The 14,838-nt window shown below is 38.9% G+C and overlaps 1 protein-coding gene across 1 annotated transcript in view; it reads right to left on the reverse strand.

Moving 5' to 3' along the window:
• Positions 1-14,838, reverse strand: part of LOC124776460 (aconitate hydratase, mitochondrial-like) — a 161,283-nt gene that overhangs the window by 49,851 nt on the left and 96,594 nt on the right. Inside the window, exon 9 of the mRNA XM_047251469.1 lies at positions 10,731-10,888. Coding sequence (XP_047107425.1) covers positions 10,731-10,888 — 158 coding nt within the window. The remainder of the gene's footprint in view (positions 1-10,730; positions 10,889-14,838) is intronic.

Raw genomic sequence — 14,838 nt, forward strand, 5'->3', positions numbered from 1 at the left:
GGTGTTTGTGTCCACATAAAATACCGTGCAGGGATTAAAGCAGAGCTGGTATATGATGTGGCTGCTTTGACAGCTGGCCATGCCTCTGATAAGATAGGACAAGCCTGTGATGGAATGAGTAGAATTTACTGGGTGGTTGCATCATATAGATCTTGCACACAAGTCTTCCAAAAGGATATGTCTCACATGGCAAAGGGTTCACAGTAGGTGTGATAAGGATGAACTAAGGTACATTGACTAGGCAACAGAATGCCACTAAGGGAGAGTGAAGAAGATTGTGGATAAGATGTTCCTCATTTCTAGGCATCATGATAAGTGGCCAAACCCTGGAAAAGGATATGATTAAATTGTTACAGAGGGAGGATGGAGGATTAGGTGCTCTGGTATCCTGGCCCAATGAGCGTGAAAGTCTGTCGGAAAACATGGACCTCGAAGTTGGCTTGCTAGATGGCACTGCTGTATCCTGTGAGCACTGCCGTCATTGCTGCAGTGCTGGTTACGCAGACATGCACATCCTACTGACCTATCAAGGATCACAGCTGTCCTTTAAAGTCAGCAGCACAGCCACATAGTCAGTCAGTTGTAATTCCACTACACTATGGTATTGATCTTGCTACACATCATTATTTTTGTTCTGGATTTCCTAATGATGTAACTGTCTCGGATAGCAAGGTGGATTTATCACAACTAACCTAAATCAGTCCATAGGTGCTGCCCACACTATCAATGGCAAGCAGAGCCACAAGTGGCCACCACAAGACAAAAGCCAGAAAGAAGTCATGCTCTCTAAGTAATTGCCACATCACCTGATGGGATCCCATGACTGACCTGCCTGATAAGAGGGCACTCTGCTGCGAATGGCAGATCTCGGTGGTGCTCCATATCGTCCACATAGTACTGCCACCTTGGACTCAGGCTATGCTTGGACTGTATGATTGTGTACTTTTTGTTCATCATTTGCGTATCCAGTTGATGAGGAAAAAAGAGTGCTTGTAAATGTAACCTCAACAGCTACATCTTAGATTTTTAGTGTAGGTTTGTGTGTTGTGTATTAAACCGGGGACCTAGAAACGACGGAGAGGTTTCATCCCGCCATAGCCCTCAATGGTTCACAATCCCACAACAGGCCACGGCAGTCCACCTCCACTGTCGCCCCACACTGAACCCAGGATTATTGTGCAGTTCGGCCCCCAGTGGGCACCCCACCCCCTCCCCCCTGGGAACATCTCATACCAGACGAGTGTAACCCCAATGTTTGCATGGTAGAGTAATTGTGGTGTACGCATATGTGGAGACAGTGTTTGTGCACCAATTGCCGACATAGTGTAACTGAGGCAGAATAAGGGGAACCAGCCTGCATTCGCCGAGGCAGATCGAAAACTGCCTTAAAAACCATCCGCAGGCTGGCCTGTACACCGGACCTCGACACTAATCCGCTGGGCAGATTCGTGCCACAAACTGGTACGCCTTCCTGCTCGGGAAGCAGCACATTAGACCACACGGCTATCGGGGTGGGCTAGTTTAGGTTTACTCATAGGACTCATTCCACCATGCCATTTCAATTGTCTGCTGTCTTTCTCTCATTGTTGTCCACTTGTTTGTTTATTCTCTGGCAGCTTGCTGTTGATGCCCTTGGCCCATTGGCTAGTCTCTGCAGCTTCTCAAGTCATTCATGGTTTTGTTCACTTCCAGTCAGTATAGGGGCATGTGAGGATAAGACACAGGAAATTTGTTTGCAGACTGGATTTGGGGGAGAGGGAGATAATGTCTGTCTGTGAAGGCCCCTCACTAATGAACTATATCTGCTCCCTCTGCAAGATATTGTTACTATGTAGCCCCAGCTATATGCACCCTATCTACCAAACTGAAAGCCTAGTCCTCCAGCATCTGTAAGAGTGTGACCATGCCATGCTGGTGTTTTCATTCTGTCCCATCCCACAAAGCTACCTCCTAACATTCCTCATGTCCCAGACTCCAAACAAACTCAAACACTGTTGTCAGCCAACACACCAAAAATCTCAGTCCTACAGAAGTTTCAGTACTATCCAAACACTTCCCCTTCAGCCACACACCCAAGTTAAGTCATGCTGGACTCACCAAAGATCTACTCTCATTCTCCACTTTCTACCATGGAAACACTTTTTCGCCACCAGCTTTCCAACTGGAGTCAGTCAAAATCTAGCACAGAACCTTTGCCATCCCGGTTCATACCATCAAACTGTGATCCTTACCTCTTCTGCTAAACCTTCCCCTAGGTATCTTGCAGGAATTCCTTACCTCTAACTTGTCCTCGTCTCCTTTTCTAGTTCCATTCCCCAAAACACCTAACTTTCAACAGAGCAGCCATCCCAAACCTTAAAGCAGAGCCTGCTTTAAACATTCCTCCCTACAGACACAGGCTTCACCACTGTAGTGATTAATTATAGTGATTATATTATCTAAGGCATTCAAGAACTGTTGGACTCTTCCACCTACAAGCCCCCTGCCATTGTGCTATCATTCCAGAAATCCAGCACAGCCTCCTACTCAAGTGCTTAAGACCCCCCCCCCCCCCCCCCCAAAAAAAAAAAAAACTGAAACATTATAAATCCTGAATGCCTCATTGTAGTTGATTACTGTGCTCCTATTGAAAGATTCTTGGCTATTATTGACCAACACTGTCAACCCAATGCCTACAGCCTAGCTTCCTAAATCAAAGACATGAAAACTTCCTTCATTGTCCCTCAGCTATTCCCAACTGGATCCCTATTTGTCACTGTTGACATCACTTCCTACACACCAACATTCCCCATGCCCATGACCTCGAACACTATCTCTCCCAACATTCTACCGATTCCAAATCCATCTCCTCATTACTTAAATCCTAACACAGAAATACTTTTTCTTTGAGAGGATCATACTCAAGGAAATCTGCAACATGGCTTTGGCAACCACGTGGCACCCTCCTATGTGAACCTTTTTATGGGTCATCAACAACAGAAAATAAATCTTGCAATAAATAACTCACAAAATGATGTAGAGCATTACAAAACAGGAAATCAGGTGGATATAATTGTGTTCCCAGGCAATATCCAAAGTTTAAATAGTGACTCAATGGAAATTATTACCAACAATTTTAATTATTGCTTCTGCACCATAGCTGCTAACATTTCACCCGTTAAAGAACAATCAAATACTTATGCATTAGATTTACTCCAGAAGACACTGTTTACACCACCCACAAATATTAGTTCAAAATTACAAAAATCATTGTTATTAAACATAATTGCTAAGTCTTCCGACTATGATGGTGTTTCTAACAGGTTATTACAATGTTATGCTGATTTAGGAGGACTACTCTTGAGCTATAACTGCACAACACCCTCCAGTCACTTTAAAGCTCTGTGAGGAAGAAGGCAACAATAAAATACTGACTCTTTTTTTCGCAGAGTAACTTGTTAACTGCTTACCAGTTTGATTTTCTCAAAGGTTTCTCTACAGTGAAAGCCATATATAATATTATAAGTTAAGTCATGTCAGGGGTGTAATCACAAACTATTATCTCAGCATATTCAATGACCTTGCTATGGTGTCTGATTGTGCAGACCACAATAATCTACTTTGAAACTCATATTTTATGGCATTAATGATATTCCTATGCATGGATGGAGCCTTACCTCCATAAAAGAAGTCAGAGGTTACATTGTCAAACTGTAGCAGAAGAAAGAAACTACATTCATAATGGTGGAATGTAAAATATGGATTACTAGAAAGTTAGGTACTGGGTCACCTTCTCTTCAAAAACTAGATAAATGGCCTTCCATTGATTCTAAAGAAGGCATGGCTCATAATTAAAGGATCTGAGACAGAGCTGTCCCAAAATATATATTAATTCACATTTCTCAATAATATATTACAGAATTTCAATTATCAGAATGTATTTCGAATATTGCCACACAGATTTAAATGATGCCTGTCAATCTTTTTGGGACTGTTGATATGTGATATCACACAATGTTTTTCAAACAGGTAGCAGCTAGTCTTAAGGCTGCATTTAGAAATACAGCTCAGCTCTGTGCAGCAGATGTCTGGGGACGTGGTTTCCTCGGAGTACAACTCTTATGGGCATCCTGAAGGCTCTGGGGTTTCAGCCTAAGGGTGTCCTACCAACCTCCACACAATTTTTACATTCCAAGTTGCTGAAACTTTGCTATTGAATCCCTGTCTCTCTATATCTCTATTACACTTTGATAAGTCATTAATTGACATTTAGTATTACTGTTGTGATAGTTTTTAGAGTCTTTTTGTTTCTGCTATTGGCTATTTTATCTGCCATTGGAATTAGTTTGCAAATGTCTCGCCAGAGTGCAGTGGAGTACAGTAACGTAAGTGTCACTACCTAGTGAGAGTTTCATAAATGATTAGAGTAAAAAGTGCGCAAAAATACCCCTGCCTGAAATATGTCCCATGCCTTTAGTTTCCTTGCTAGTTGACTGCGGGTAATGTGCATTATTAGGAAGTTTCTTTTTGGAAGTGTATTATGCATGATTTTAGTGAGTTTAACTTGCTTGCGAATAACAGAAGTACATCACAACTTTGAAAACAATGCAATATGAATTCAGTGTGCAATTTATCAGGTAAAATTTTGGAATGTGTGGTTAGGAAGAAAGTGAAGGAACTAGGTGCACCCAGACCTGAAGTAAACAGTAATCAAGAACAAAAACAGTGTAAATCCAGGCAAGGGTATACATGCAATTTTAACAGAGCGGTGTACAATGCAGCTGTCATGTGTGCTATACCACTTAAAGTGCATATTTTGGTAATACACAAATATAAATACAACAAATACAGTGTGTAAATTACCATGGCAGTTGCTCAGGATGCTCATCTCAGCCAGTCACAGCACAAGATCTGTGACATCATGGGAACATCACTGTGTCATCACACAAACACAAAACACCATGTTTGAGTGCTCAAAACATTGAAGTCTGAAGTTTAGAAATGAAAATATCAAAAACATTAAGCGCGCAGTGAAGCTAACATACACCACATTAAAGATCTCTCCAAAATGTGTCCTTTAGTACTAATTGTTGTGGTAAACTGTTGAGAAATGTGATGTTGGGCGATATAAGCTACCTATACGTGTTATTGTGGAGTTAACTTTAGATGTTATTTAGTAGTTGGTTATGAAACAAATGGAAGATAAGCAAGTAAATGTTTGGCTAGAGTGTGATATTCCCCCCACCCCCTCCTGAAATTTTGGTTGTGGTGACAGACTGATCGGTAGCGTGGCCAGAAGTCTACGGTAGTTCTGATGGTCAAATGTCGCAGCCTTCCCCAGTATGGAAACCACAAGCCACACTTGTTCTTAAGGATTGTTCAAAATATGTTATGTTTGCTGATAACACAAGCAATCTGATTAAGTGCCCAAACTTAATCATGCCACACACACCTCAGAGGAGGAACATGCTTGTTATTAGTTAGCAGCAAACAGTTAAAATTTTGGTATCACAAGGACTCATATTAAAAACTTAAACATGAATAAATGGTCATGCGCTAAACGAAACTCTGTCTGTGAAATTCTTTTTGAGCCCATCTTGATAACATGTAACAATTAGCACTTCAGAAGTTAAGGTTGGAAAATTTTACAGTTCAAAATACTTTTCAGTGTGGTGGCTAGGTGATAAACAGTACTGACTTTATTTTGCATAATTTCACTCTCCGTTGTCTTTACAGAACAGCCTGCTAGTGTAAAGCAGTTAACAACAGTATTCAGTCAGCAGAACTAAGCGATAAGGATAATGTTTGAAATAAATACTATAGAAGCATTTTCATAGATATTTTGAATTTTTAGATATTTTGAATGTTTAGTTTTAATATCTTAAATTTTTTTCTCAGTAACTACCAATGCTTATTAAAACAGCTATTTCTCTATGTTAATGTATACTCTGATTCACTTCACATCCTTTCTTCATGATGAGACGTACAGAACATGATGACTGAATGACTGACTTATGGTTTGCCATCTGATGTGGGTAAACGTGTGATTTTTGGCACCTGATGCAGGTCTAATCCTCATTTTTCAAAGTTATGAATGTAGTACATCATAGTTACAATGTTCATTTTGGGTGTATTAGAGAAGTTGTTCTTACACAACATACCGAACTTCTCAATGTTTCTACCAAAATTTGGTTTTTCCTTTGGTTGCAAAAAATACCATATTAGCCTGAAATTTCTATAAATTACAGTCTTATGTTAAAGTAAAAAATGTTATTTAATTTGATCATTCTCATAATTCATCCATTGCATATACATTTATTTTAAAGACTTTCAAAAAATTTTTACCATGGTTCACAGGTATTAACATTAATAAAATGGTAACAACTGTGACCAGAATCTGTGAACTCTTATTTTACAAAATTCGACAGTTTGCCCTTGTTTTGGATAATCATTTCCTTTCACAACAGTTACACAATTGGCAGCAATCCTTGATGACTGATATGGCGACAATTCAGCATGATAACTGTCATTAGATGGCACATACACTTCCACTGTCATCTAAAAGGTTTGTATTACAAAGAAAGAAAGTGTCAGACCATCTCACACTAGGAATAGTTAGAGAAGTGGAGACCCTTATACTCAAAGACCAGCATATAACAATAAACGCAATAAGGGAAAGGGTGAAAATCAGCTGTGGGTTAGTTTTCAGAGTCTTACATGATATTTTGAACATGAAAAAGGTAGCTGTCCATCAATTTCCACAACCGATCACACCCATTCAGAAATCCCATGTATCGAGACAATGGTGGAAATGTTGCAGCTGTTTCAGGCCAATCCAGCTACCGAGTCACCATGGACAAATGCTGGAGATATCACTATGATCCCCAGACAAAGAAGCAAAGCAAGCTGTGGATACACGTGGATGCATCAATATCAAATAAGGTAATGACCCAACCATCATCTAGCAAAGCGATGCTGAGTGCTTTTTTGGGACTGTTACGGTGTAGTGCTAACAGGTTATCTTTATAAGGGGAAACTCGTCACAGGATTGTACTACTAAAAGTTCCTAATTATATTTCAGGAGGCTATCAAGATGAAGCTTCACAGAAGACTGTTCAAGCAGGTGTTTTTGCTCAAGAACACTGTCCTAGCTCAGTCTAAACAAGACATAGTCATACCCCCATATCCCCTTGACATGACAGCCAATAACTCCTTCAGCTTTTCTCAGGGCAAGAAACTGCTGTGTGGCAGGCATTTCCAGAATGACAATGAAGTGATATTCAAAGTTTGCTGAACAGCCAAACTACAGGCTTCTACAACCCACGTCTCCACCAAGTCAAGCACCACTGGCAAAAATATGTGGCATTGAAGAATGAATATCTTTTGAAGAACCAATAACATCACCATGTTTCATGGAACCAGTTAGATTTTTTCGAGCTGTTAATTAAAACTTTCTGACTACTGCTTGTACTTGCCATTTCATTATCCAAACTTTTGACCTACTTGTAATAATCCTCCTAACTATTGTTCTAAATGTCCTGGTATAGTATTGTTCTTATGTACTATACTATAGAGCTGCATTTTGTTAAGAAATAGTAATCTTTCCTGAATATTTGTTGATCTGGCTTCTTTATCTTGTTTTCCATAATTTTTAAATTCTACCTTGGTATTTGTATTCATCAGTAACTGCTATTGTTCTCAACCCATCTTACAATACTAAATCATCATTTACAGCATCAGTTACCCTGCATTTTGTTTTATTGATGATTATATTTAGGTCTCACTTCTTTATATTCACTTACCAGTTTTCTGGTCACATACTCCGTACCATCACAGTCTTGGGCCAAAATCAGTTGTCATTGGCAAACTGTAATGAATTATCAATTTTTGGGATCTTTATATTTACAATTTTTTTCTTCCAAGGCAAAAAAAATTTCTTCTGTGTGCATCTTATATGATGTGGGTGAAATAGAACATCCTTGTGTGATCCTTTTGGAACTTGAAATCCAGGTGACAAATATATGCTGGATTTAATTTTTTTATGTGCAGTTTTTTCATGATGTGTGAATTGCAGTTATTATTTTTTTGTTTATTTCTTCTATAGATTGGTTAAAAATACAAGCTTTATCTACATATATGAATACCAAATGAAGGGGTTGTGCTTGAACTGTTTCATTTCAATCATATGTAATACACAAAAAAGTCATCAATCATTGGTATATTGGCTCTAAAGACTGCTTGTTCTTCATTTCTTTGCGCTCTTGTTTTAAGGAATGTTCGATAATTCTTCCATTAAGTCCACTGAGGGTACTGTTAAGCTGAATACTGCTATAATTTTTACTCGCTTTTTTTCTTACTTTCTTGTGTGTTATTGAAGTATAACTTATTTTACACTTGCCTGATACATCTTCCCCATTTAAACATTTTTAGAACCTATTTCTTAACATATCATGTAAGTAATTTCTCAGTACCGAATTTTAATAATTCTGCTGGAATACCTCCAGTAAATGTAGTTCCTCTGTTCTTCATTGTACCTTTTCTTACTCCTATGCCCAATGTATGTATTGGTCTGTTTATCTGTTTATTGATCAATTACATTCATTCATGAAACATGAAAATGTAACAGAATTAGAGTACACAGTTAGTAAGCCATAAAAAGAGACAGTCATGTAACAAAAATGCCTCACTTCAATGATATGTGGGAAGCTGAGGTAAAATAATCACATAGATACTGTTATATATCAAAGATAGGAAGCATTTCACTGGTGCAATACTGGAAAACTCACATACGTCGAGTTGTAAGTCAAGGAAATGCCATGAACCAATTTATTGGTAGGACACATTTCTAAAAAAGAGACTGTTTATTAAAAACTTGTATAGCCTACACTGAAGTTCTGCTTAAATGACACAATTTAAATGTCACATTCATGATGCCTTACAAACACTAGTGAAAGTGGGATCCAGTTTTACTCCAATGACTGACCTCTCATGATGTTTCTCTATTTAGCAGATTATCAAAAGCAAAGTAATTCTGTGACAGAAAGGAATTTATAAAGGAAGAATTTATAAGAAATGAAGTCTTTGTTTTGGAATTCATTGTATATGTTGAAGTTAATGTATTTTATGAATGTGGTACAGCGATGGAAAGTCTTAGTAAAATGTAAACAATTATGAATGCACCAGTTACGAAACACAAATATGGTAATCTAAAGTCCCTTGGTTGAATACAATTACTGGAAGGAATAAAGGTAACAACTCATTGAATAGTAGAGGCACTGAGTCATTTACAGGCATATAAACAAGACTGAGAATGTTGCCAGTTTTAGAGCTGTAAATACACAAGCCCATACATGTATACACACACATACACCTGCATGGCTACCTTGTCCTGGATGACAACACTATGCTGCCACTGCAGCTCAACTGAGTGATGGCTTGTGTCAGGCGGAGTCCAGTAGTGATAGTACATGTAACTGGGACAATGTAGTCATACAGGCGTTAAGGTATTACATGTGTGTATATGTACTCTATAGCTCCAAAGAAGGATTTATTAAAAAGCTAGAAATATTATCAGTCTTGTTAATGTGACTATCAATATTCGACATGAAATATGCTGTAAATTATTTTCCTTCATACTGAGGTGCAGTGTGCGATTTGTGGTTTTACCAGTGGGGGAGGGTGGGGGGGGGGAGGATGTCCTAGTGGGTTAGTATAATTATATATGTTACTACCTTGGACTGTGGCGTTACCCATGGTTAAACAGTTATTTATAAATTGATGTTAATGCCGAAACTCACTATTCATGCGTATGCACTATTAGAAAAGCCATTCCTTGTTATATCTTTAAAAGTACATTATAGGTAAAGCTTATTTACAAAATCATCTACATACAGGTATACGAGGAGAATTCAAAAAGTAAAGGTACATTTGTGAAAAGCTGTACTTATTCTGATGATAGAAAACTGAAACATGCGTTATTTTTCTACGTAACATCCCTCAACTTCAATGCAGTTTTCCCGATGTTTTACAAGTTTTTTTTATTTCATCAGAAAAAAATACGTTTATCGGTTGCATCTGTAACCAATTTTGCACCGCAGCAATGGCGTCTTCATCACTTTCAAATCTTCTTCCCTATAGTGCTTCCGTTAAGCGTCAAACATGTGAAAATTGCTTGGAGCCAGGTCTGGACTGTATGGTGGATCTTCCAGCACCTCGAATCTCAACTCGTTTATTGCGTCGGCTGTCCGTTTGACAGAATGTGGGCGAGTGTTATCTTGCTGCAGGATGACACCTCTTCACATTTTTCCACGACGTTTGGATCTGATTGCAGGTTTTAGTTTCGTACGCAACACATCACATCCACCATACAATACAAACCTGGCTCTAAAGCCTCGTTTACGCTGGGGCAACGTCTTGCAACATTGTGGCATGCTACGGAAATGTGGTGTGCGTCGTCTTGTCATTTAGTTCTAAATGTTTTGAAATGCTTACGTACTACATAACACTTTTTCAAAATTAATAAGCAAACATATTAATAGTATTAATGGTAAGACTGTATTAAAAACTTTCAGTGTTCGGCTCCACAAATTTAAATTATATGTAAAGTTTTACTCCAGTGCTTGGGAAATAAACATCCCAGGTTGGGATGCATAAACTAAAACCAGAGGAGGGGATGGTCTGATGCAGAGGGGGGGAAGTCCCCCCCCCCCCCATCCCCCCCTGCAAATCGCACACTGCTGAGGTGTACTTACAATCCCATCCCTCTCAATCGTTGCTCGAATTTGTTCAGACCCAGGTGTTATATAAAAAGGAATTTTAGATTTGAGTCCATGCTTCATTGCTTCCTTGGCAATACTTGAACATCGACCCAAGTCTTCATAGCTAGAATTGGTACAGCTACCAATGAGCCCTAGAAATGATAATGATTTGTCAATAACAGAATAATGATACATGGCAATGTTTGCTGAAAGGTACACAATTTTTATGTTAAGTGTTACAGTGAGCACAAATTTTCAGTAAATTAGGCTATATACATTATTTTTGACTCTGTGACGATGATGAAATATTAGTGAATTATAATTAGAATTCTGTTGGCAGGGATAAAGTAAATTATGTTTATGTAGTCATTGACAGTTATTTGTTAGATGAGGAGAAAAATCAGAGGGAGAGAGGAAAACCTAAAAGAATAAAAGAAAAAGACTTGTGTCTAAAAGATACTGATATACATACTGATTGGCAGTCCCTTTTGACAACTATACCATAGGAATGAGCAAGCCTGTATCTTATGGAAGGCTTGTTCGTGGTACAAAAGGAACATAACAGGTGGCAAAAAACAAAGATATCATTCAGTCATCTTTGTGTGTAAATGAAATTCTGCAATGTACAGCCCCCATACATATCAGTTTTGACTGAACAACCAGTGAGCACGTCATGATTTGAAAGGCAATGGAAGGTAGAATGCAATCCCAGTGGCGAGATAAGCAGATGAACCAAAAGCCATTACCTTGTGGACAGAGTTGGGGACTCAAAGTCTAAAGATACATGTCTCCAACAGAAAAACATATGCAGGTCCACAGGCTCTAAGATGGTAGCTCCATCCCTGCTCTACACTGGTATAGGCTTGTTCCAGGAAATAACTTTTCAGTAACTCCATTTTAGTTTATTATTTATTTAATTACAAATAGTTTCAAGGGTGAAGTCAGTCAAACATGTCATATGTAATATGACTCCTATATATGCCAAATAATGTGTGTGTGTGTGTGTGTGTGTGTGTGTGTCTACTTTCAACAATCGAGAACACTTTATAATGAGGCTCTGCCCTTGAAACTGGTTGCGAACAAGAAGTGTACTGTAGAAGAGTTATTTCCTGAAATATTAATAGCCATGGACCTGAAACAAGCCTCTCTGAAAACTGGAGATTAAGAAGAATAGTCTTGTTCCTTGTAATAGGGATACCACTGTGCTTGTAAAGTCAAAAGAAGAAAAAGTTAGCTACATAAAAACTATGATGGTAATAGCAATGGGCAAGGGAAAAATTTAGGAAAATGAACAATTGCAACAAAAAAATGGAAGACATAGTATCAGAAATTAAGGAAAGCCAAATTAATATAGTAGTCATCAGTACCTGCAGCAGAAACCAACATTTGCACTTATGTACTACGAATGCAGAAATAGAAGTACAATTGTTTTCACGGGTCAGCTTTTAAAGAAGCCTTTTGTACATCACGGGCAGGAATGGTTTAGCACCACTATATCTACCAGATTCCAAACCTGTTTTCTGTGTACACTACAACGGTCCCATCAATTAATACCAACTATTATTCTTGCCATGCTCAGGTCCATTACATTTTGTTAGGGCCTTACATCACCAGTTGGACCAACAATGTGCTTTTCAAATAATTTCCAAACTCAGTTACCATTTGAATGTATTATCACCACAGAACCATTAATTTTGCTTCTCAGCATTGAGTCTGATTAGCGCATGCTGTTTAGTAAGCATCTCCATGCATTATTATTATTATTATTATTATTATTATTATTATACTCAATGAAATGTGGAAACATCATGTTCCTTATTGTTAGAGAAACAGTGTGGCGACATATGGCATATACAAACGATGAATATGTGGACATGCCTCTGGTCCTTGGTGCAGCTGAGAACCAGGGCTGGGGTTGTGCTCATGGAGCTTTACCTTCAGGAGACAGGTTCTCTCCTTCCACCACTGCGTGACAGGTCACCCATGGACTCACCGTACTCTAGCTACTGAGGAAACTATTCTGGAGGTCATACTCCAAGAACCCCAGCAAAGTACATGTAGTGTAGCAAGGCAGCTGCATGTCTCGCTAAGCAAGGTTGTTGACATGCTTCGCGAATATGGGCTGCATTCCTATCATTATTATTTAATGCAACACCTGCATCCTGCAATCTGTGGATGCAGTTCTGTGAATGGTTCCAACAACAACAGGAAGCCAATGATGACTTCATAAACACTGTAAGAAGGTCAGATGAAGCACTGTTCACTTGTGAGGGTGTCTTCAATAAGCGCAATGCCCACCACTGGTGTGACATTAATGTGCACCTCACCCGTGATCATGGATCAATTTCACTTTGGCATGAGGATCTGGGCCAGAATACTGGGAGACAGGAGTTTGGACCCTACTTATTGCCTGACCAGTTGACTTCATGGAGGTTTTATGCATTTCTCTTGAACTATTTGTCTGATGCACTGGAAGATGTTCCACTCTATGTTTGGTAGAGGTCATGGTTCCAACATGATGGTGCACCTCCACACTTTGGAATTAATGTACAGTGGTATTTGACCGAACATTTCCAAGGAAATGGCTCAGACAAGGAGGTCCAGTTGTATGGCCTTGACATTTGTATGACCTAAATCCCCTGGATTTCTTCCTGTTGGCACACTTGAAGGAGGTAGTCTACTTTGCCAACACATGTGGATGAACTGATAGCACATGTCTATGCTGCTCTTGTATCTGTGGTTACAGCCATGTTGTGAAGAGTCCGGAGTTGTATGATCCAGCAGGTTGTGCAATGTTTGAATGTGCAAAGGGGTTGCTTTGTCATCTGCTCTAAGGACAACGTATTCTTTCGTAAACGCCAAATGGTCATTAATATGGAAATAATTATTGTCATTTGTTGCTGATGTGCTACATCTGAGCAGACGTGCTGCATGTAGTGTAAATGACTAGTAGATGTTGACTTATTTAACTGTGCAATCATCTTTAGTATCTCAAAATTGATATTGTTTTTGTAGTTATTCTGTCCTATGACATTTCATTTGTTTCAACTGTCTACTTCTGACTTATCTGACCATATTTTTGTTATGTTCACTGCAACAAAACACTGTACTATGTGTGGCTTAATAAATGGTGTGTACTTTAGTATTATATGGCAGAATGACACTGACAAATAAAAACAAATACGCCTCGACCTCCTGCATGCTAACCTAAAACACTATCCACTGCACCAAATGCACAGCACTACTTCTATATGCTGACAGAGGTAGTTACCGTACACATGATTACAGTGTTGCCATACTGCCAATCTTTGACATCCATTTACTGCCGGAAATGTATGCAGGATGAAATTTTGAGAGACATTTTTATATTGCTAGTATGTGATGAAAAGCGCTGTGATGTCCGAGTGCATGACTTTTTCTTCACCGTCTGTAAGTATGCTTTTATGAAGATAGGACAAGATGTTAGATGTGGCCTTGATGGTCCCATCAGGATGACAGGAATGAACAAACTTCATTCTTCTGAATATGAGGTCAGTGTTGCAACAACTACACTGCCTCATTTGGTGAGTCCCTATTGTACAATGTTCTTTGATTTACACACAATTTGCTCCAGGTGACTTATATTACAAATCACGGTTCTGCTCTTCATTGTTGCACAAACTTGTAACCGCTGAACCATGAAAATCCTGATAAGCCCTTGTGCTAACTCTAGTCTGCCAGGAAACTGACTGCAGGCCTGTACACATGCAAACAGGACACATACATTTATTCTTGTCCTCCCCTCATCTCACCTGAAAAAGTGAGTGAGCATCCCCCCATGACAAGTGAGATGCTTAACTCAGGAGAATGACAAGTCATTACTGCCATGCACTATAGATCTTGGCATATGATTTTCTTGTAGAAGTATTACATTGTACTGTACTGTACAGTAATGTGGCAAGATGTTGTAAATATCCCCTTTTGTTATTAACCAAATCTCTGCATCCTCTAAGTAATCTTTAATTGTGTAGTATGTGTTACTTAAGCAGAATGCTTTAGCCGTGTTTTTAAACAGATATATTTTAGTAACCTTTTCCATCTCATTGGTTCAATCCCGCGTCCG

Source organism: Schistocerca piceifrons, chromosome 2 (assembly GCF_021461385.2).
Source record: "Schistocerca piceifrons isolate TAMUIC-IGC-003096 chromosome 2, iqSchPice1.1, whole genome shotgun sequence".
Taxonomy (NCBI): domain Eukaryota; kingdom Metazoa; phylum Arthropoda; class Insecta; order Orthoptera; family Acrididae; genus Schistocerca; species Schistocerca piceifrons.